The 20,759-nt window shown below is 45.3% G+C and overlaps 1 protein-coding gene and 1 pseudogene across 2 annotated transcripts in view; one reads left to right on the top strand and one right to left on the bottom strand.

Moving 5' to 3' along the window:
• The window catches only part of PSIP1 (PC4 and SRSF1 interacting protein 1), a 148,781-nt gene that overhangs the window by 52,238 nt on the left and 75,784 nt on the right, over nt 1-20,759 (top strand). For both annotated transcript variants that reach the window (XM_077475125.1, XM_077475126.1), the window contains 3 exons: nt 11,322-11,435; nt 12,972-13,070; nt 13,798-13,848. In XM_077475125.1, coding sequence (XP_077331251.1) covers nt 11,322-11,435; nt 12,972-13,070; nt 13,798-13,848 — 264 coding nt within the window. The remainder of the gene's footprint in view (nt 1-11,321; nt 11,436-12,971; nt 13,071-13,797; nt 13,849-20,759) is intronic.
• Nucleotides 17,740-17,961, bottom strand: LOC143974079 (cytochrome c oxidase subunit 7B, mitochondrial pseudogene; annotated as a pseudogene).

Raw genomic sequence — 20,759 nt, 5'->3', positions numbered from 1 at the left:
CAGACATGGCATAGACCAGGGATATGCAATTATTGGCCCTCCAGCCCCATCATGCCTTTGCCTCTGGGTGTGATGCTTATGGCTTTCAGTCTTTCTATGCTTCATGGGACTTGTAGTTCTGCAACAGCTGGAGGTCTGCTAATTGCATATTCCTGGCGTAGACCCTTCCTGCAGTAATCTATTGCAGGAAGTGGAAGCAAATACCTGTATTAGACAGGCATCTGATCCCTCTCCCTCTGAAAGGTGCCAAATGTGACACCGGAGGGGGGGGGGGGGGGGGCGACTCTACATAAAGTGCACTGTGGACCTGTTTTCATGTAAATCAAAATGCCTAAAATGTGAACAAAGATTGGCTCGTCTAGTGTTTTGCTAAATTGACCAGAAAATTAGTCCACAATGTGGAGCCAGCAGTTCTAAAAAAAAAAAAATCCTCAACTCAAGCCTGTGCATAATCTGTACCTACTGAAGTCATTGCCTTTCAAGGTAGCAACAATATCCACACATGTTTAAAAAATAAAAATAAAAAAAGTGGTGTTACAGCATGTATCCTACGTGAAAACACCTGGGTACTATTTGCCAGCACGATAAAAACTTGTGCAGTTCTGAGTCTAATGACCGGTAAATGCAAAAGTGCAATATCCAGCAAAATGCTGTGTGTGTGTGTATGTATGTATGTATGTGTGTGTATGTATGTATATGTATGTATATGTATATATATATATATATATATATATATATATATATATATATATTCTGAAACGACAACTAATCAATTATGAAAAAGATTACTATTTTCATAATCCAATTAATCGGCCAGTAACATAATGCGGTTAAAAGAATTAAAAAGAGCAAATAATCGCTACTGCAAATATTACTTTCACAATTCTAGAGTAAAAAAAAAAAAAAAACCCCTTACAGTAGTAATCATCTGCTTTTTTTTTTTTTTTTTTTTTTTTTTTTTTTTTTTTTTTTTTTGTACTATAAAAGGGCCAATTTTAGTTTTTTAAACCCCATTATGTTACTAAACGTTGAAGACCTGGTTCACATCTGTCTGTTTTTCAGAAACGCACTACAGTTCATTTACACGATTTCCTATCGGACATGTTCATGCAAAACATTGCTTTTTTGGTTCAATATACATCAATAGAGAAGCTGCAGAGAAGCATGTAATGCATTTTTGCAGCAATTTGTGTATTTTATGCTGCCCAACAACAAATTTGCCAAAAAAATTTTTAAAACGCAAATCGCAGCAAAATCACATCTGCAAAACGCACAGCAAAAAGCACTGCAGAAACAGATCAAAAGGCAAATGCATAGGTGTGTACCAAACCTTATGCTGGCAACACGGATCAATTTTCAGATGAGACTATTCGGACGAAAATTCTTTGTACAGTCACTGAATGAAAGAATGTTTGACATTCTCATTTGTTTTTAACATTTGTTTTTAAAATGAATGTAATTTTTGAATGAAAACCACATACACTGTCTGAAAATTTCTTTTACCAAGCAGTTTTCTATTTCCGAACTTTCCCGTCACTGTGGTTGAAAATGAACGTCAATTTGACCCCACTAACGATTAGAAAATAGAACGAACGTTCTTAAAATGAAATTTTGTTTTGAAGAAGACTTTGTTTTTAATAAAAAATAAATAAAATTGCTCTCTGAGTCTGATATTTACCAGATTCACCCTCTAATAGTATATACTGTATATATTATTAGAGATATACTGTAGATCTCTCCTCTAATAGTATATACAGTATACCTCTTCTGTCTGTTATTCTCATAGTGGGGTTCGATATTTTGCTCCCTAACCATATCGTTGGTTATATTTACCATTGCATAGAGACATTTAAGAATAAAGTGCCTTTTTTTTTTAAACTTGACATAGTAACTAAATTATACACCACGCCTTTTATTTTTTTTAAGGTTATTAACCTTTTAATCGATTAGTTGGCCGATTGTTTAGATTAATCGATTATGAAAATAATCGTTAGTTGCAGCCCTAGTATTTTTAGCGCTATAGTGCCTGTAAAGCGACTCGGTGTGAAAGCAGCCTTAAACTAACTTATTACGTTTAGATCGGTGCTGCTCTCTCTCCCTTTCTGTCATTATAATAGTCACTTCTGCTCTCCTGAGCAGAAGAGACCATCTTTCTGGATCCAGAACCTTTAACACAGGTCTAAATCCAGAAAGAAAAATGGACTAAAACTTACAAACGTTTAACTGGACATTATTATTATTATCTATTTATCTCACCAGTGGCTCCTGTCAGCTCTCCATTAAACCCTCCACATCTAAGGATTTGTAAGCTGCAATATGTTTTTGGTTTATTACCCCTTTAACTGAATCTTTTCTCATTGGCCTATAGTACTTGTAAAGGGCTCTTAGGTTTGAATAACTATAGTGGGAACCCCCCCCCCCAATATAGATAATGCACTCACTAGGTAAAGAATGCTCAAAACATGTGCTCTGTGAGGCTTCAGTAAAATTGATGCTGGTGAGGCCTCCCTAAATACCTCTTCCACCCTGGGAGAGCCAATTATGTATGGTGTCATCCTGGGGTGTGGACAGATCACAAGAGCCCAGTGAATCAGTGGTGGGACAGAAATGAAAGGGCGTGAATGATTATAAGTGGTGCCATCTAACAGTTGGAGGTCGCTCCACCATCATGGGGACATGCCAAAGCATAATTACCACTGTATAAGGGGGAATTCATGCTTTACTGCATCTATATAAATCCTGTTTTCAAACTGCAATTTGAAGATTTTGGGGTGGTTATGAAGGAATGCAAGTTGCCGCATGTTACATCTGATGTTGGTGCATTGCAGTTCAAATAAACATATATGTTTTTGGCTTATAAAGCATAATCTTGACCATCTTGCACCATCATACTCTTGGCATGCTTGACATGCTAAATATTGCTGCACACATTTCTGAACGATTTGGTGCAGATTGTGTGACTTTTGTGCAACATTTTAACCTGAGAGATTTTCTTTAACAATTGGTACAGTTCTCACGTCTTACCTTTCAAGCCCTAACGGTATGGTGCGTTCCTTAATGCCCCTTTCACACTGATGCACTTTTGCCGTATTAAAACAAAGCTGTAAAAGTATTTTCCTTTTTAAATCCTGTGGAACTCTTCGATTGCTGTGGTTGTAGTGCTTTTTGAATGTCCTGCATGCTACATTTTTTGGTAACCTGTTTCTAAAAAAAAACACACCTCCCCCGTTTTTGGTTTGAGTCACTTGTCCATTTTTTTTTTTTTTTTTTACAATTGCATGTTAGGAGTCGGAAATCCAGAAAACAATGCTTTGAAAGCACATTAAAAATGCGATCTGTGTTTTTGCTAAACTCATACTGTGTTTTTAGGCACACCAATATGAAAGGGGCCTAAATCAATTTTCAATGTGCCAAATATTTGCCACACCATCAATGACTTATTGGGCCCTCGGTAATAGTCAAATTTTGACTGTTGTCTTTCAAGTCTTGTGTCGGTGAATAGTCAATCTATATATCCGATTCTGCCTCTTGTCTAGATATAATTTTAAAACCGGATTGATGTTAGGATAAAGAATAGATATACAGTAAGTGAAAATGTTCAAGAGGGTTAGTTTGGAAGAGTTCATAGATTCTAAAGAAAGGGCGTATACTCTACCTGGTAGCCCTTTAAAAAGCCTATGAGATGAAAGGCAATGGAGGACACAGTTTTTTTTTTTTTTTTTTTTTTTAAAGATCTTGGACTCTTGTGATTAAAGTAAATTGCTCCTTCGGAGTTCTGGGTATGCTTTTCTATTTCATTCCAAATGTTCACTTGTGATTCTTAGGCTGGTGATACCAAAGTCGCGTCATTCATTCAGAGTTGCCACTTCAGCAAACTGATTGTAGTTTTCAAAGAACTGCAAGGGTTCCGGTAAGCACCCTCATAGTTCATGGATTCTCCTGTACTTCAGCCCGTAGGTATGGACAGACAGCTGTCTGCAGGAGTCTGGCATTGCACGCACAATCCACGTATTGTGGATGCAATGCTTTGCAGGCTACCATCTTGAAAAAATATATTTCTCTTATATTCACCGACCGACACAGCTCCTCTCTCTGTAACTAAATGGGTTGTATAGTGCCATTAGGAGAAACTAGGCAAAATTGTTACACAATACACCGAACTTTAATCCCGCCCCAGGGGGTGGACCCAGTGCTATCAACCCTTCCCACTGCTCCTAGCAGCTTCAGCTTCAGTTTTTTTATTTTGCCTAGCAAGAGTGACCTAGGAAACCCTGCGGGCCTCTCGGTCCATGTTTTTACTGCAGGTTTGCTGCTTTTTGCGCAAGATGAGAGATCCTGAGATCTTCCATCAACTGCCGGCTGGGTGACAGGCTGGTTAAGGAAATCCTTGTAGTCTCCCCAGTCCGGCCATCGAGCGTGAGCAGGCCGCAGCTACGGCTCGGGAGGCCATGACATACCTCATGCTCCAGAGGTGGTCGGTGAGCTTCAGTGCTCCGGGGTATACATATGACCGGGCTACTGATGTCTGGATCACAGTATACTGGGCCAGTAACCTTTCCTGAAACTGCGCAGGAGTTGGCTACTACGGAATGTCTCCCAGCTCTTCAGGACTGGTAAGTACGGCTCTCCCTGCTTCGGTGGGGGGAGCGGCTGGGCATTCCCTGGGGGGTCGATTCGGGGGCCACCTCACCTCCTTATCTTCTCTCCCAAATCCCTATCACCCCTCCTACCCCCCTATGAGGGGGTGTCTGCATGCGCTGTGTGTGTCGCTGTTTCTCACCTGTGGAGCTCTGTGCGGTTGCTGTTCAGTCCAGGTCTGGGGGTCCAAAAAAGGCAGTTTTTGTGGAGGATGTCTGTGTCAGCAGGCAGTTTGTTTGTTTTTATTTTTTTGCTGCTTTTCACCTCATGGTGCCGTTCCGGCGGCCATCTTGGATTTGGGAAAGCTATAGATTCCCCTGGGGAGCTTCAGCAGCCATTTTCCCTGAGATTCCTATGGATAGCATTGGCAGCCATTTTGTGAAAGCCAAAATGCTTTCTTCACCGCTGGCCTCTTGTGACAGCTTGTAGCGTGCTTTCTCTTGTCACTTCATGTATTCCCTGTGTGTGAGGGACACTGGATGGCTCTGTGTGGAACGCTGAAGCTGTTCTGCAGACCGTTGCACTGCTGTTAGAGCTGCTGCTAACAGTTTTTTTTTTCTCCTCTCTGCATCTGGGAACCTCCTAGGGAGTACAGGCACTGTTGGCATTCACAGAATGCTCCAGGGTGGGTGAGTCTAGCGCTAAGCCGGGTCCGGGAGCGACAAGGCGCTTGTTGGAGCACTTCACAGCTGTGCGTGATACCCTGAAGATTCAGGAGCCAGCGGATTCCTCTGCTGATGTACCGGTCCCTTTTAGGTCCCACAAGACAGCACGTTCGCCTAAGGTGTTCCCGTATTTGACTTATTTTGAGAAATTCATCTACAGGGAATGGGGTCGCCCGCAACGGACCTTTTCGGTCCCCAAAAATTTGACGGTGCGTTACCCCTTTGGGGAAAGTCTCTTCTCAGAGTAGTCGGCTCCGGTCGTGGACCCCGCCCCCTCCGGTCGTGTGGACCCCGCCCCCTCCCTCCGGTCGTGTGGACCCCGCCCCCTCCCTCCGGTCGTGTGGACCCCGCCCCCTCCCTCCGGTCGTGTGGACCCCGCCCCCTCCCTCCGGTCGTGTGGACCCCGCCCCCTCCCTCCGGTCGTGTGGACCCCGCCCCCTCCCTCTCTCCGGTCGTGTGGACCCCGCCCCCTCCCTCTCTCTGGTCGTGTGGACCCCGCCCCCTCCCTCTCTCTGGTCGTGTGGACCCCGCCCCCTCCCTCTCTCTGGTCGTGTGGACCCCGCCCCCTCCCTCTCTCTGGTCGTGTGGACCCCGCCCCCTCCCTCTCTCTGGTCGTGTGGACCCCGCCCCCTCCCTCTCTCTGGTCGTGTGGACCCCGCCCCCTCCCTCTCTCTGGTCGTGTGGACCCCGCCCCCTCCCTCTCTCTGGTCGTGTGGACCCCGCCCCCTCCCTCTCTCTGGTCGTGTGGACCCCGCCCCCTCCCTCTCTCTGGTCGTGTGGACCCCGCCCCCTCCCTCTCTCTGGTCGTGTGGACCCCGCCCCCTCCCTCTCTCTGGTCGTGTGGACCCCGCCCCCTCCCTCTCTCTGGTCGTGTGGACCCCGCCCCCTCCCTCTCTCTGTTCGTGTGGACCCCCCGGTCGTGTGGACCCCGCCCCCTTCCTCTCTCTGGTCGTGTGGACCCCCCCCTCCTCTCTCTGGTCGTGTGGACCCCCCCCCCCTCCTCTCTCTGGTCGTGTGGACCCCCCCCCCCTCCTCTCTCTGGTCGTGTGGACCCCCCCCCCTCCTCTCTCTGGTCGTGTGGACCCCCCCCCCCTCCGGTCGTGTGGACCCCCCAGTATTCAGGTTAAATAAAGTAACCACAATCCCGGTTGAAGGGACTCCTGCATTCAAGGATCCCACGGACAAGAAGGCCAAAGCAGTGGCTCGTTCCTTGTTTACGGTTGTGGGGTCAGCCGTGCGACCTGTACTGGCACCTGCACTGGTGTCGCAGACACTTACTGAGTGGGCAAAACTTTTGCACCGCGAGTTGGGAGAGCAGAATGCCTCCCCTGTCTGCGTGGAGTTGGCAAACCAACTAGTGCATGGCCTTAAGTACATTTGTGACGCCGCCCTGGATACTCTCCCTCTGTTATCCAGGGCCTCAGTGTGAGCTGTGGTGCTGAGGCGCCTTATTTGGCTGAGATTCTGGTCCGCTGACCAGGCATCCAAGAAAGCCCTGACGGATCTTCCCTTCCTTGGCGACCAGCTCTTTGGAGCCTCGTTGGATGACATTATTAAAAATGCCACGGGTGGTAAGAGTACACTACTCCCACAGGCCAGGAAGGCTAAGAATCCACACCGCAGGCAAGGGCCCTCCTTTTCTGCTCAAAAACGGCTTTTTCAGGGGGTGATCATACCAGTTCTGGAATCGGAACGCTTCCAGGGGTTCTAATCTGTTTGTGGTTCCCAAGAAGGAAGGGGTCCATCCAATCTTGGACTTAAAAGCCCTCAATCATTTTGTAAAAGTGCAGAGGTTCAGAATGGAATCAGTTCGCTCAATAGTCGCTGCACTTCATCAAGGGGACTTCCTGGCGTCCTTGGACATTCAGGATGCCTAATTGCACATACCCATATGCCTTCGACATCAAAAGTTTCTGCATTTGGCAGTCGGGGAAGCCCATTAACAGTTTGTGGCTCTTCCCTTTGGCCTGGCATAAGCCCCCCGAGTCTTTACCAAAGTACTGGCTCCAGTGTTGGCGTTGTTGAGACGCGGGATCGCGATCCTGGGTTACCTAGACTATCTCCTCCTGAGAGCTTCTTCCGCCTCAGAGTTAGAGGAGGATGTGGCGATCGCCTTGCAGACCCTGCAAGCATTTGGGTGGCTGTTGAACCTAAAGAAGTTGGTGGTGGTACCGACTCAGCGTCTGGAGTACCCGGGGTTACTATTGGACTCCAGGGAAGCAAGGGCCTTTCTCCCCTCAGACAAATACCTCACTCTGATCTGCGATCAAACTACTGTTGAACCACAAGTGGTCATCACTCCGTTTTTACATGCGGGTGCTGGGGCTCATGGTGGCTGCCTTCGAGGCAGTACCTTATGCCCAGTTCCACACCAGAGTCCTGCAAAAGGAGATCTTGACGAAATGGGACAAATCTCCGTTGTCCCTGGATCGGCAGATCCAGGTGAGCCAGCCAGTCAGGGACTCCCTGATCTGGTGGTTGAGGTCCCCGATGATTGATTCAGGCTGGAAAATCATTCCTTCCTCTGATAATGACGGTGGTCACCACACACACCAGTCTGTCCGGCTTGGGTGGAGTGATGGGGATCCAGTCGGCTCAGGGCCTCTGGTCGACGGAGGAATCCAAGTTGCCTATCAATCTGCTCGAATTGAGAGTGTTCAGGCTGTGTCTCCACACATGGCTGGCGTGTCTTTGAGGGCGTCCGACCAGGATACAGTCGGACAACGCCACGGCTGTGGCATACATAAATCGCCAAGGGGGAACAAGAAGTTCAGCCGCTGCTCGGGAGGTCGCTCACATACTTTGGTGGGCAGAGCGACACGTTCCGGCCCTGTCGGCCATTTACATCCTGGGGGTGGAAAATTGGCAGGTGGACTATCTGAGTCGTCAGATGCTGGATCCAGGAGAATGAGCATTGCGTCCGGAGATTTTCAGCGGCTGTGCCTGAAATGGGGCACACCAGATGTGGATCTATTGGCCTCCCGGGTCAATCGGAAGGTGCCGAGATTCGTGTCCAGGACAAGAGATCCGTGGGCAGACGCGCTGGTGGCTCCGTGGGATCAGTACCAGCTGATCTACGCCTTTTCTCCACTGAAACTGTTGCCACGTCTGCTTCGCAGAGGGGATTCCAGTAATCCTGGTTGCCCCAGATTGGCCTTAGGGGGCCTGGTATGCAGACCTGGTGTACCTGGTGACAGACGCTCCCTGGTGACTGCCGCTGAGAGAGGACCTCCTATCTTGAGGTCCAATCCTTCACCCTGCTTTACCATCACTGGCTTTAACGGCCTGACTATTGAAAGCCAGGTATTGAGGAACAGGGGTCTGTTTGACTCAGTGATTCCAACTATGCTGAGGAAGATATACCATCGTACTTGGAAGGCCTACATCTCAATGTGTGAGGAGGAAGGGTGGCATCCGCGCTCCTTCTCTATATCCAGGATCCTGCTGTTTCTTCAGCAAGGTGTAGACCAGAGGTTGGCGTTGAGCACCATCAAGGGGCAGATTTCAGCTCTGGCTGTCTTTTTTTTTTTTTTTTTTCCAAAGACCCCTGGCGTCTCACTCATTAGTGAGTACCTTTGTGCAGGGGGTGCGACATGTAGTCCCTCCGGTGCATCCTCCGTTACCTCCGTGGGATTTGAGCCTGGTGTTGGGGCTTCAGAAGCCGCCGTTTGAGAATATCAGGGAGATTCCTCTGCTGACCCTTTCACAGAAGGTGGTCTTTCTGGTGGTCATCACATCGGCCAGGAGGGTTTCGGAACTGGCGGCCTGGTCCTGCAAGTGGCCTTATCTGGTCATCCACAGGGGTAAGGTGGTGTTGCGTCCGCAACCGTCCTTTCTTCCTAAGGTGGTCTCGGCCTTTCATATCAATGAGGACATTGTATTACCATCGTATTACCATCGTTGTTTCCTAAGCTGAAGCACCCCAAGGAGGTGGCTCTTCACACTCTGGATGTGGTTAGGGCTCTGAAGGTGTACTTTTCTGCCACAACTTTCATTCGGAAGTCAGACTCACTGTTTGTTTCGGTGGCTGGTTGTAAGATGGGCATGGCGGTCTCGTCGGCCACCATTTCCAGGTGGCTCAGACAGATTGTAGTCCAAGCCTACGCCCTGAAGGGGCAGGTGCCTCCCTTTCCAGTCACGGCCCACTCTACAAGACCAATCTGAACGTCTTGGGCCTTCCGACACCGTCTGTCGCTCAGGTGTGTAAGGCGGCGACCTGGTTGTCTGTCCATACGTTTACCAAGTTCTACAGGGTAGACATCAGTGCATCGGCTGATGCCTGTTTTGGCCGCAAAGTTTTTTGCAGGCGGCCGTGTAGTTGCAATTGAATAATTTTTTTCCTGGTTTTTCGAAAAAAAAAAAACGCAGTTCTATTTTTTGGTTAATGCACTATTGCATTACTTCCGCAATGTTGCGGTCTTGGGGATCACTCCTGTTGAGGATACCCGGTTATATAGTGGTGGTTTCCACACGCTGCTGTTTTTGTGGGTTTAGTTTCACTAGTTCCCACTTGTCATGGTGGATGAAGTTTTTATGCTGTTTTTCCCACCCCTCGTTTGGCACTGCTTAGGGATGCCCCATTTAGTTCAGAGGAGCTGCGTCGGTCGGTGAATATAAGAGAAAATAGGATTTTTTGAAAATCCTTTTCTCTGTAATTCACCGACACACAGCACTCACCCCTCCTTTTTTTTTTTCTACGTTATACTGCTTGTTGATGTACTGAAGCTGCTAGGAGCAGTGGGAAGGGTTGATGGCATGGGGTCCGCCCCCCTGGGGCGGGATTAGAGTTCTGTGTATTGTGTAACAATTTTGCCTAGTTTCTCCTAATTGCAGGCTATACAACCCATTTAGTTAGAGGGGAGCTGTGTCGGTCGGTGAATTGCAGAGAAAAGGATTTTACTGTGAGTACAAAAAATCCTAATATATATATATATATATATATATATATATATATATATATATATATATATATATATATATATATATATATTTTTTTTTTATTTGCAAAATCATGTGCATTTATTAAACACTTGACCACTGGGCACTTAAACCCCCTTCCTAACCAGACCAATTTTCAACTTTCGGTGCTCACGCTTTGACAATTACTCAGTCATGCAACACTGTAACCATATTACATTTTTGTCCTTTTTTTCACACAAATAGTTTTCTTTTGGTGGTATTTAATTACCGATGGGGTTTTTATTTTTTGCGCTATAAATCAAATACATAAAATTCTGTAAAAAAAAAAAATAAATTATACTGCTACATATCTTTGGTAAATATAATCAAAATTAAACTACAGAGGAAAAAAATAAAAACTACAGAGGTGATCAAATACCCCCAAAAGAAAGCTCTATTTGTGGGAAAAGAGAACGTCAATTTTGTTTGGGTACAACATTGCACGACCACGCAATTGTCAGTTAAAGCGACGCAGTGCTGATTTGCAAAAAGTGCTCTGGTTAAGAAGGGGCTAGATCCTTCCGGGGCTGAAGTGGTTCAATTAAGGGACATTTAGAACCAAATTTGACAGTGTCTGCACAGTGAATCTAGCTGACACTACGCACAGCAATTGGATGTGCCATTTAAGAAGTAAAGGCATTGTAAACGCATCCTGTGTTTTGCTGTGATTTTTGAATCGCGGGCAGAATCCACGATGATTCCGCCTGCAATTCAAATCACCTAGGTGTGACTGGAGCCTTACAGTTGTTGGAAATGCCTAGCTCTGTGACATTTTTATTTAATGTTTAGATTTTTAGTTGTCATAAGCCAAACTCACACATTTTCATTATGCTTTTAAGGGCCCCTCCACCCAAAATGGTTGGTTCTTGTTTTGATTCAAATAATATGATCACTCAGCTCTGCTAGTCCTTCACTGTTAAATACCATTCTTCCAAAACAGCGAACGTGTCATGTAGACACTGGAAACTTATCAGTTAACCAAAACTTCACATACTGTATAAACGAATAGTTTTTCCTCTATATCCAGCAGTAGAATTATTATTATATCTTTCTTTCTAGAATATCTTGTCTCTTGCTGATTCTGTTGAAGGGGGTGAAGAAGATGCACAGGAAAGTTTAGAAGAACCAGAGGATCAGTCTCCTCAAAAAAAACGGAAGATTGTAACATCAAAGGTGGGTCTAACTCTGTTAACATGGTAAAGCAATACAAAGGAATGTATGCTGATTGCATATGATTGCACTCGTTGGCTATGACCGAGTTTTGCACCCTACTCTTTCAATATGTTAAAGTGGTTGTAAACCTTTACAAACTACTTTGACCTACAGGTAAGCCTAGATTAAGGCTTACCTGTAGGTCCAAGCAATATCTCCTAAACCTATATGGTTTAGGAGATATTTGCCCGAAAACGGGCACCGCTGTCTACGGCTCATGCGCCGTAGACAGCGACGCAATGAGCGCGGTATTCTCAGTGACGGAGCTGCCGCGTGTGTCGGCTCCCGTGCGCATGCGCGGGAGTGACGTCATCGCGGCTTCGCCGGATGACAGCGGCGGAGCTGCGAGACCCCACCAACAAGATGGATCCGGCGGACTACAGGGGACAGCGGCGACTTCGCTGGCTCCTGTGTCAGGTAAGTGACACATAATGGGCTACTATGCGATGCATAGTAGACCATTATGCTTTGCCTTTGCAGGGAATGAAAGAGGAAGTAAACTCATCAGGGTTTACTTCCTCTTTAACAGATGCAAATCTGTAATAGGTTTGTAATCCATAAGTTTAGGCCTTCTGGCTGTGTGTGGTGTTTTTTGCTTATGCCCTGGCAAGCAAAATTCCTATACAACTTGACCTATAGACACAATTTGTAGTAAAGAAATCTGTCACTGATGTCGGGCAGCAAAACCTGACAGATTCCCTCCCCACACTGTTAGCCAGCTCATTATCAAAAAAAAAATCAGAATTTCTGACAAGTAATACAGTTATGAATTAAAGCATTTAAATAGAAATTCAGTAAATGCCTGAATGGTTTTAATATTGACCACCTGTAAACTTCCTCGCAGCAGGGTTCAGCCCAGGAGAGGCAGGGTAATGGGCTTGATGGCCCCTTTCCTCAGTTTATGTGGGCTTGTTTGGACCATCCCATGCCCTCTATGCAGCAGAGTCCATTGACACCTGCTGACATGCGATCCTATCTGCCAAAAACAGAGGGATCCCTTCCGCATCTGTCGATCGAATGGAAACGGACAGTTCTCATCTGACTCCACAAAGTGGGCTGTGTCTGCCTTGCATAAGCAGTGTGGACACTAACCTGTCATCTGCCCACTCAGCTGGGATAAGTGGACAGATTCCCTGCTCTGCTGATGGCGTCCGCCCATCAGAAAAAGGTCTAAGGCAGTTTGGGTTCTCCTGCAGTGTGTGTGTGTGTGTGTGTGTACAGAGATGTGAGCAGAGGGTGTGCCTCTGATACCAAATTGTTCTGAAAACTAGAAGGGTATTCTTGATCAAGCTTTGCTTGTTGCAGTAGAAGATCTTGATGTGCTTTTTGGCATATTATGCAGTTCTCAAGATTTTCTGGGCAGAATTACAAATCATTTTACATTTTCTGATGAGGCCAATAGTATTTAAAAATAATAATGGTTTTGTTGTCATCACATTGTTTGTTTTCTATTATCTGATTCATTTTTTATTAACATTGCTCTATTTTTAAAATTAGTCTTCAAGCAAACATTCTGACTCCTCCAGTGGTCTCGGGTCACCAGAAAAAGATCTTAATACTTCAAAGGAGGACAGTAGTGACCAACTTGGCAGTGAAGTGAGTTTTTACCAAATGCGAAATTGCCAACCTTGTCTCTTCCTAAATGAATAAAATGATTTGCTTTGGATGTCTTAGTGTGGTTTTTGGTTTTGCTCTTGTTCCTTCATTGATCTTGCTTAGGAATACTAAGAAAATTCCATCCGTTCCATTTAAGTTGTACTTGGTACTGTTTTTGATCTTTTTTTTCTAGGCCTTTATAATTTGTTTAGGTTAGAAATCTAACCAATCAGTGCTTTCTCAGTGTGTTTATAGACCGTGCTTTTCTATTTCTACAATTTATCATAGTGTATAGCATATTACCATTTTAAAATAAACCTGTTGCTGTAACCAATCAGATGAGCATAACCTTTTAGTACTTGTTGTCTAATTAGATATTTTAAGTCGCTGAGTTACTCCAGTGCACAATTTAAAAGCAAACATCACTGGGACTGTAATTTATATGCAGATTGCAATTTGGCACACTGTGGTTGTCAAAGGTAATATATGCATTGATGAGAAATAGTAACAATGAGATGATTACCTAAGGTCTGTTTCAATGATTTTAGCAAAATCTACTATCTCCATGGGAAGAGGTAGTTCCCTGAAATTTTTTTATGAATTTTGCACCACACATTTATTATAACTTTATTCATGATTTTCTGTATTGTATGCTCAAACTGAATTACTGCCAGAACACCAAATTATGACAATATGTAATGAAGCATATTGTTTGACTCCTTTTCAGGATGGACCAACGAATTCACCTTTTAAAAGCAGGCGAGGCCGAAAGAAGAAGGTGAGAGGAAATTTGCATTACCGTTTGCATTTCCGTCTATATTGTACTTCCAAAAAGCTGTAGCATTAATGTCCCTATGCTTTTGTGAGGGGGGGGGGGGGGGGGAGCATTACTTTTCTGGGAGTAAGAATTTTTTTTTAAAATTCATACCTCTTTGGCTGCAGCAACGCTGTGACGCTGCTGGTGTTGCACGCTGGCTCTAAGACTTAGAGTTTACGTGACTGTTGGCAAATTTCTCAGTCCTCTGAGCAGAGAGCGGTGACTGACAGTCACCGCTTTCTACTCTGCCCATTCAATGTGGGTCTGTGGAGAGGGCGAGAGTGTCTGGTTCAGCCTCTCAGCAGTGTAGTGAGTGGCTAAGTCAGTTGCCAGTGAGGCATATGGGTGGATCACAACGTTTTGTATCCTTCCAGAGCCTGGACCAGCTCTGTGATGTCAGCCGACAGCGGACTTTAACCTGCCGTTAGCCAATTCTGGGTCACAGAGCAAAGGTGCACTCCTGTGACCCAAAAGAGTAGTGTGGCCAAAAAAGCTTTAGCCCATACATACCTATTTGCCATTGCTACAAGGGGATTGAATGTCAAAAGCTGCTCTTTTATTTCTTTACCCCTATACCAGACTATAGATCCCTTTTGGCAATAACTCCATTATTCTGACAGGCTCCATGACTTTTGCACTAAAGCCTGGTACACACAATCCGCTTGTTGGCCAACAAAGCGCCAGACTTTTGTTCGAAGGGCGTGTGCAAGGAACTTATCTTGCATACAAACTGTACACAATTGTCGGCCAACAAACCTGAATGTAGTGACATACTATGAGGAATTTCAGCTCTTGAGCACCACCCTTTGCGCACCTTCTGCTAATACTGTGTTTGAGCATTGATTCTGAGCATGCGTGTTTGTACTTTCAACTGTTATGTGACGGTCTGGTGTACACAAGATACGAAAAATCTGACAACAGACCGTTGTCTGCCGAAAAATTTACTAGCTTGCCATCCAACGTTTGGTGGAAAGTTGGACAACAATTTTCTGATGGCGCATACTAACAGTCGGATTTTAGGCAAACAGACTGTCATCACTCAATACCCTGTCTAAAATCCGATCGTGTGTATAAGGCTTAAGTCTACTTGTGTCTACCAGGCCACAGGTAGCAAACATCTCTGAAGGGACTAATCTAATGTCAGTGTCCAGTTCTTTTTAGCTTTTCATTCCCTTGCAATGTCCTGGCCTATGTCTGGAGGCAAAGAAGCAGTGGGCATCCTGTATTGCCGCATACACACGAGCGGAATGTCCGAAAAAGCCAGACGGGGAGCTTTTCATTGTATATTCCGATCGTATGTATGCCCCATTGGACTTTTTACGTCAAATTCTGACGGACCTAGAAATAAAACATGTTCTAAATATTTCAGACGGAACCAATTCCTATTGGCAAAATCACTCGTTGGTATGCTGTTCCGACGGACCAAAAATGGCACGTGCTCTAAAGCAAGTATGAGACGGAAGCTATTGGCTATTGAACTTCCTTTTTCTAGTCCCGTCATACGTGTTGTACGTCACCGCATTCTTGACGGTCGGACTTTGATGTGATCGCGTGTACGCAAGACAGTTTCAGCGGAATTCAATCTGAAAAACCTTCAGAGTTTATTCCGATGGGAAAACTGGTCATGTGTACAGGGCATTAATGTTCGAACTCGCTACAGATCGCTGTTTATATACTGTGTGTCTGTGTGTTTTTATACAGTGCATCCATAAAGTAATCAGTGATTCACTTTTTCCACATTTTTTGTTATAGCCTTATTCCAAAATAGGGTTGTCAACCCTCCCCCACAACTTTGTCCCATGTAAATCAGCATAAAAATCCCTAATGAACACTGCTTGTAGATATTTCCTTACTTGCTTAGTATTGTTGTAATCCTTTTTTTCTTTAGAAAAACATCACTGAGCATGCCCAGATCTCCCCTGATTTACAGTACATACAGTGTAAAACAGGGAATGGGACAGCAGTACAGCTGAAGCTGATAGGACTCGCACAGGCAAACACTAGGTAATCAGCACAAGTAAATACTATGAATTAAAGTAACTCAGCTGTGAACAGGGAAGCAGGGTTGCCATAGAAATGTTGGATTGAGAAGGAGGCTTTGTTAACAGTACAGGAAGTGCTCAATGTAAGGGCGGAAATACACTCCACTGTGGACTCAGAAAACAATACTTAAGATAGTGCTGCCTAACCCCTGGAAACAAGTTTTTTAAAGTTTCTTTAAACAGTAAGTAATATGCAATTTGGGCTGGATTACAGTGGCTATACTTTGATAATTACTTATTATAATGGACTAAATGAAAAGAAGCATCCGCGTGGGAGAGTTTACTTCCTCTTTAAATTCCTTATTTTCCTCAAAATTCAACAAACAATACTCCAAGAAGTTTGTTTGAAATCTTTGCAAATTTATTAAATAAAAAACGAAAAAAAAGTGCATGTACAGAAGTATTCATAGCCTTTGCCATGGCACTCCAAAATTTAACTGGGGTGCATTGTTTCCACTGATCTTCCTTGAGAATTCTGCAACTTGGAGTCCGCCTGTGGTGAATTCAGTTGATGATTTGGAAAGGCACACACCTGTCTATTCAAGGTTCCACGGTTAACAGTGCATGTTGGAGCACAAACCAAGCCATAAAATCCAAGGAATTGTCTGTTGACCTCCGAGACAGGATTGTATCGAGGCACAAATATGGGGAAGGGTACCGAAAAATTTCTGCAAGTCCCAAATGAACACAGTGGTCTCCATCATCCATTAATGGAAGAAGTTTGGAACCACCAGGACTCTTCCTAGAGCGGGCCACCCTGCCAAACTGAGCAGAAAAGGGCCTTAGGGAGGTGACCAAGGGGCCTGATGGTCACTCTGACAGAGCGCCAGAGTTTCTCTGTGGAGGGAGGAGAAGCTTCCAGAAGAACAATCTCTGCAGTACTCCACCAATGAGGCCTGTATGGTAGTCACCAGATGGAATCCACTCCTTTAGTAAAAGGCACCTGAAGGACTCTGAGCATGAGAAACAAAATTCTCTGTTCCAATGAAACAAAGATTGAACCCTTTGGCCTAAATGACAAGCGTCATGTCTGGAGGAAAACGAGCAGCGCTCATCACTTTGGTTGATACCATACCTACAGTGAAACGTGGTAGTAGCGTCATGCTGTGGGGATGTTTTTCAGCAGCAGGGACTGGGAGTCTAGTTGGGATTGAGGCAAAGATGAATGCAACAATGTGCAGAGACATCCTGATAAAAACCTGCTCCAGAGCTCTCTGGACCTCAGACTGGGGCAAAGGTTCATCTTCCAACAGGACAATGACCTTAAGCACAAAGCCAATATAGTTGCATAGTAAGGTTGAATAAAGACACCAGTCCATCCAGTTCATCCTGAGTGAGTGTCCATAATTGTCCCTATCCCTGCACATTGCATCTCATCAAGATGCTCTTCCATTTTTATTTAAGGTGGCCGTATATCGCTGTCAATTTACGCAGCGCACGACACACATTGGTCCCCACCTCACATTAATATACTAGGGCCAATTTTTGAACAGAAGCCAATTAACCTGCCATAATGTCTTTTTGGGGTGTGGAAGGAAACCAGAGTACCCAGAGGAAACTCATGCAAGCACAGTGAGAACATGCAAACTACAGGCAGGTAGTGCCGTGTTTGGGATTTGAACCAGCGAACACTTTTACTGCAAGGTGAGTGCTAACCACTACACCACTGTACTGCCCGAGATTTATACATTTATTTCAGATTTATTACATCGGCCCCTCCCTGTGCAGTCACAGTGGGGAGACAAGGCTGGTCTATGTACAGCTCATGTAAAGCGCAGCGTGGTCAGTCCGGGTCACTCTCCTTCTCCCGCTATTCCTTCGGTGTCACATTACCGACCGGAGACATGTTCCAGCAAATCCCTGTGGAGGTGATCACATAAGTCCAGATGCAGAAGGCAGCCCCGGAGGCCAGGATGGCGTTCCCATACTTGTAATGGGAGTCGGCTTCAGCTTTGTGATGAGATCGTCTGCTAGTTGTTCTCTGCACACCGCGACTGGAGACTTGTACCGTGGACCTCAGTACGGAGGACATCATCTTCCTCTTCTCAGCCTTGACACAAATGGAGAAAAACAAAATGGCAGTGCCGGATATCCGCTCTCCAGACGCGGCCCCTCACAATATAACAAAGAAGAAGCTACGGAACAACTCTGTATGTCTTTGAGTGTAAAATGCAAATTATTATGCCTTCCCTATGGAATAAAACCAAATCAAGTGAAAAGCAGCTACACAGAATGTGACAAATTCAAATCCGTGATGAAGGTAAATATGTAGCGCTAAACCAAACTACCGTATATACTCGAGTATAGGCCGACCCGAATATAAGCCGAGGCCCCCAATTTACCCCCAAAAAAACTGGCAAACTTATTGACTCGTGTATAAGCCGAGGGTGAGACATGCCTGTCCATCCCTGTGTGTGTGTCCGTCCATCCCTGTGTGTCCGTCCGTCCCTGTGTGTCCGTCCGTCCCTGTGTGTCCGTCCGTCCCTGTGTGTCCGTCCGTCCCTGTGTGTCCGTCCGTCCCTGTGTGTCCGTCCGTCCCTGTGTGTCCGTCCGTCCCTGTGTGTCCGTCCGTCCCTGTGTGTCCGTCCATCCCTGTGTGTCCGTCCATCCATCCCTGTGTGTGTCCATCCATCCATCCATCCCTGTGTGTGTGTGTCTCCATCCATCCATCCATCCATCCCTGTGTGTGTGTGTCTCCATCCATCCATCCATCCATCCCTGTGTGTGTGTGTCTCCATCCATCCATCCATCCATCCCTGTGTGTGTGTGTATCCATCCATCCCTCCATCCATCCATCCATCCATCCCTGTGTGTGTGTGTATCCATCCATCCCTGTGTGTGTGTGTCTCCATCCATCCATCCGTGTGTGTGTGTCTCCATCCATCCATCCGTGTGTGTGTGTGTGTGTGTGTGTGTCCAGCCTACCTGTGTCCCGAGCCTTTGTCCCGAGCCTCCGTCCCGTGTCGTGCCTTGCCTTCGTCCCGTCCCGTCCCGTCCCGTGCCGTGCCTTGCCTTGCCTCCGTCCCGTGCCCTCTTCGTCGGCGGCCATTGTAAAATTCAAAAGCCGCGCCTCCTCCTTCGCCTGTGATAGGCGGAACACTGAATTTCCCAGCAGCCTGTGTTCCGCCTATCACAGACGTCGTATCATCCTCGTCCGTAGTACGAGGATGATACGACGTCCGTGATAGGCGGAACACAGGCTGCTGGGAAATTCAGTGTTCCGCCTATCACAGGCGAAGGCGGAGCCGGAGGCGCGGCTTTTGAATCAGAATGGCCGCTGTCTGTCTGCTCGACACGCTGATCGAGCGGGCAGACAGCGATGACTCGAGTATAAGCCGAGGGGGGCACTTTCAGCCTCAAAAAAGAGGCTGAAAATCTCGGCTTATACTCGAGTATATACGGTATATTAAAGTGCAAACTTAGAAGTGCAGTTAATCGAGCAAACAATAAGTGAAAAAAATCCACATGGAAATTAATAAAACACAAAATGTCCATCTAGACACATGAATGAATAAACGGGATGTCACACAGCCATACGGGTCATCAAACTGTAAAACGTCTTCAACGTAAACATCAAGGTTCATGTAAGCTTACTAGAGATGTTGGACTCGACTATCATGAGATAACGAGTCACTCGAGCATGAATGCACCCATGGGACAGGTCAACGATGACTGTATATCCAATGTCAGGAAATTCCCGGATTAGCCTCACTCCAACTTCACACAGTATTGACAATGGATACTGCAGGCGGTACCAGGGCAGGGACTCCAGTAATGGCAAAAGATGACCCAAACCAAATCTTATGAGGGTACTGCAACCAAATGGTAAAGATCAACAGCACTTGCATCGGTGGACATAAAGAAAAAGGGGGGGCCTCCGATCGTGCTGGTCAAAAGACTGATGCTGGGGAAATTTCTACTTGCACTGACCACAGTCCGGCCCCATTAATGCCTGAAGGACAGTAAATCGTCCTTTTACTTATAAAGTTTGGAGACCCCTGGTTTGGATTAAAGCATATTCATGTGTTAGAATGGTCAAAGTCTAGACCTAAATCCAATTGGGAATCTGTGCCAAGATTTAAATTGCTGTTCAGACGTTCTTCATCCAATCTGACAGAGCTTGAGTTATATTGCAAAGAATGGGCAAAAATGTCACTCTAGATAGGCAAAGCTGGTAGAGACATACCCAAAATGACTTGCAGCTGTAATTGCAGCAAAAGTTGGTTCTACAGTATTGACTGTAGGGTACTGAATACAAATGCACGCCACATTTTTCACATATTTGTAAAAATACATTAAACCATTTATAATTTGCCTTCCACTTCACAATTATGAGCCACTTTGTTTTGACCTATCACATAAAGTACCAATACAATACATTTTATATTTTTAGTTATAACTTGACAAATTGTGGAAAATGTCAAGGGGGTATGAATACTTAATAATGTAATAATGAATAATAATTTTTAAGGCACTGTACATGGGGATTTTTTTATTTAATTTGCAAAGATGTCACTTTCACGTTGTTATTATGGGGTATTTGTAGAATTTTGATGAAAATGAATTTTTAGTCCATTTTGAAATAAGGCTATAAGATAAAATGTGGGAAAGTGAAGCACTGAATGCTTTCCGGATACACTGTATATAAATTCATTGCCAAAAATATTAGCACCCCTGCATTTGTCAGATAATGCCCCACTTCGCCCAGAAAATTGTTGCAATTACAAATGTTTATGCATTCTCATGTTTTGTTTCTTGTGTGTTGGTAAGAAACCAAAAATTGGATAACCAAAGCCAAATCTGACACATTCTACGCAAAAAAAAAAAAAA

This window comes from Lithobates pipiens, unplaced genomic scaffold, assembly GCF_037356315.1.
Source record: "Lithobates pipiens isolate NorthernLeopardFrog02 unplaced genomic scaffold, aLitPip1_a1.2 Scaffold_13, whole genome shotgun sequence".
NCBI lineage: Eukaryota > Metazoa > Chordata > Amphibia > Anura > Ranidae > Lithobates > Lithobates pipiens.
This window is presented reverse-complemented; position numbering and strand designations above follow the sequence as displayed.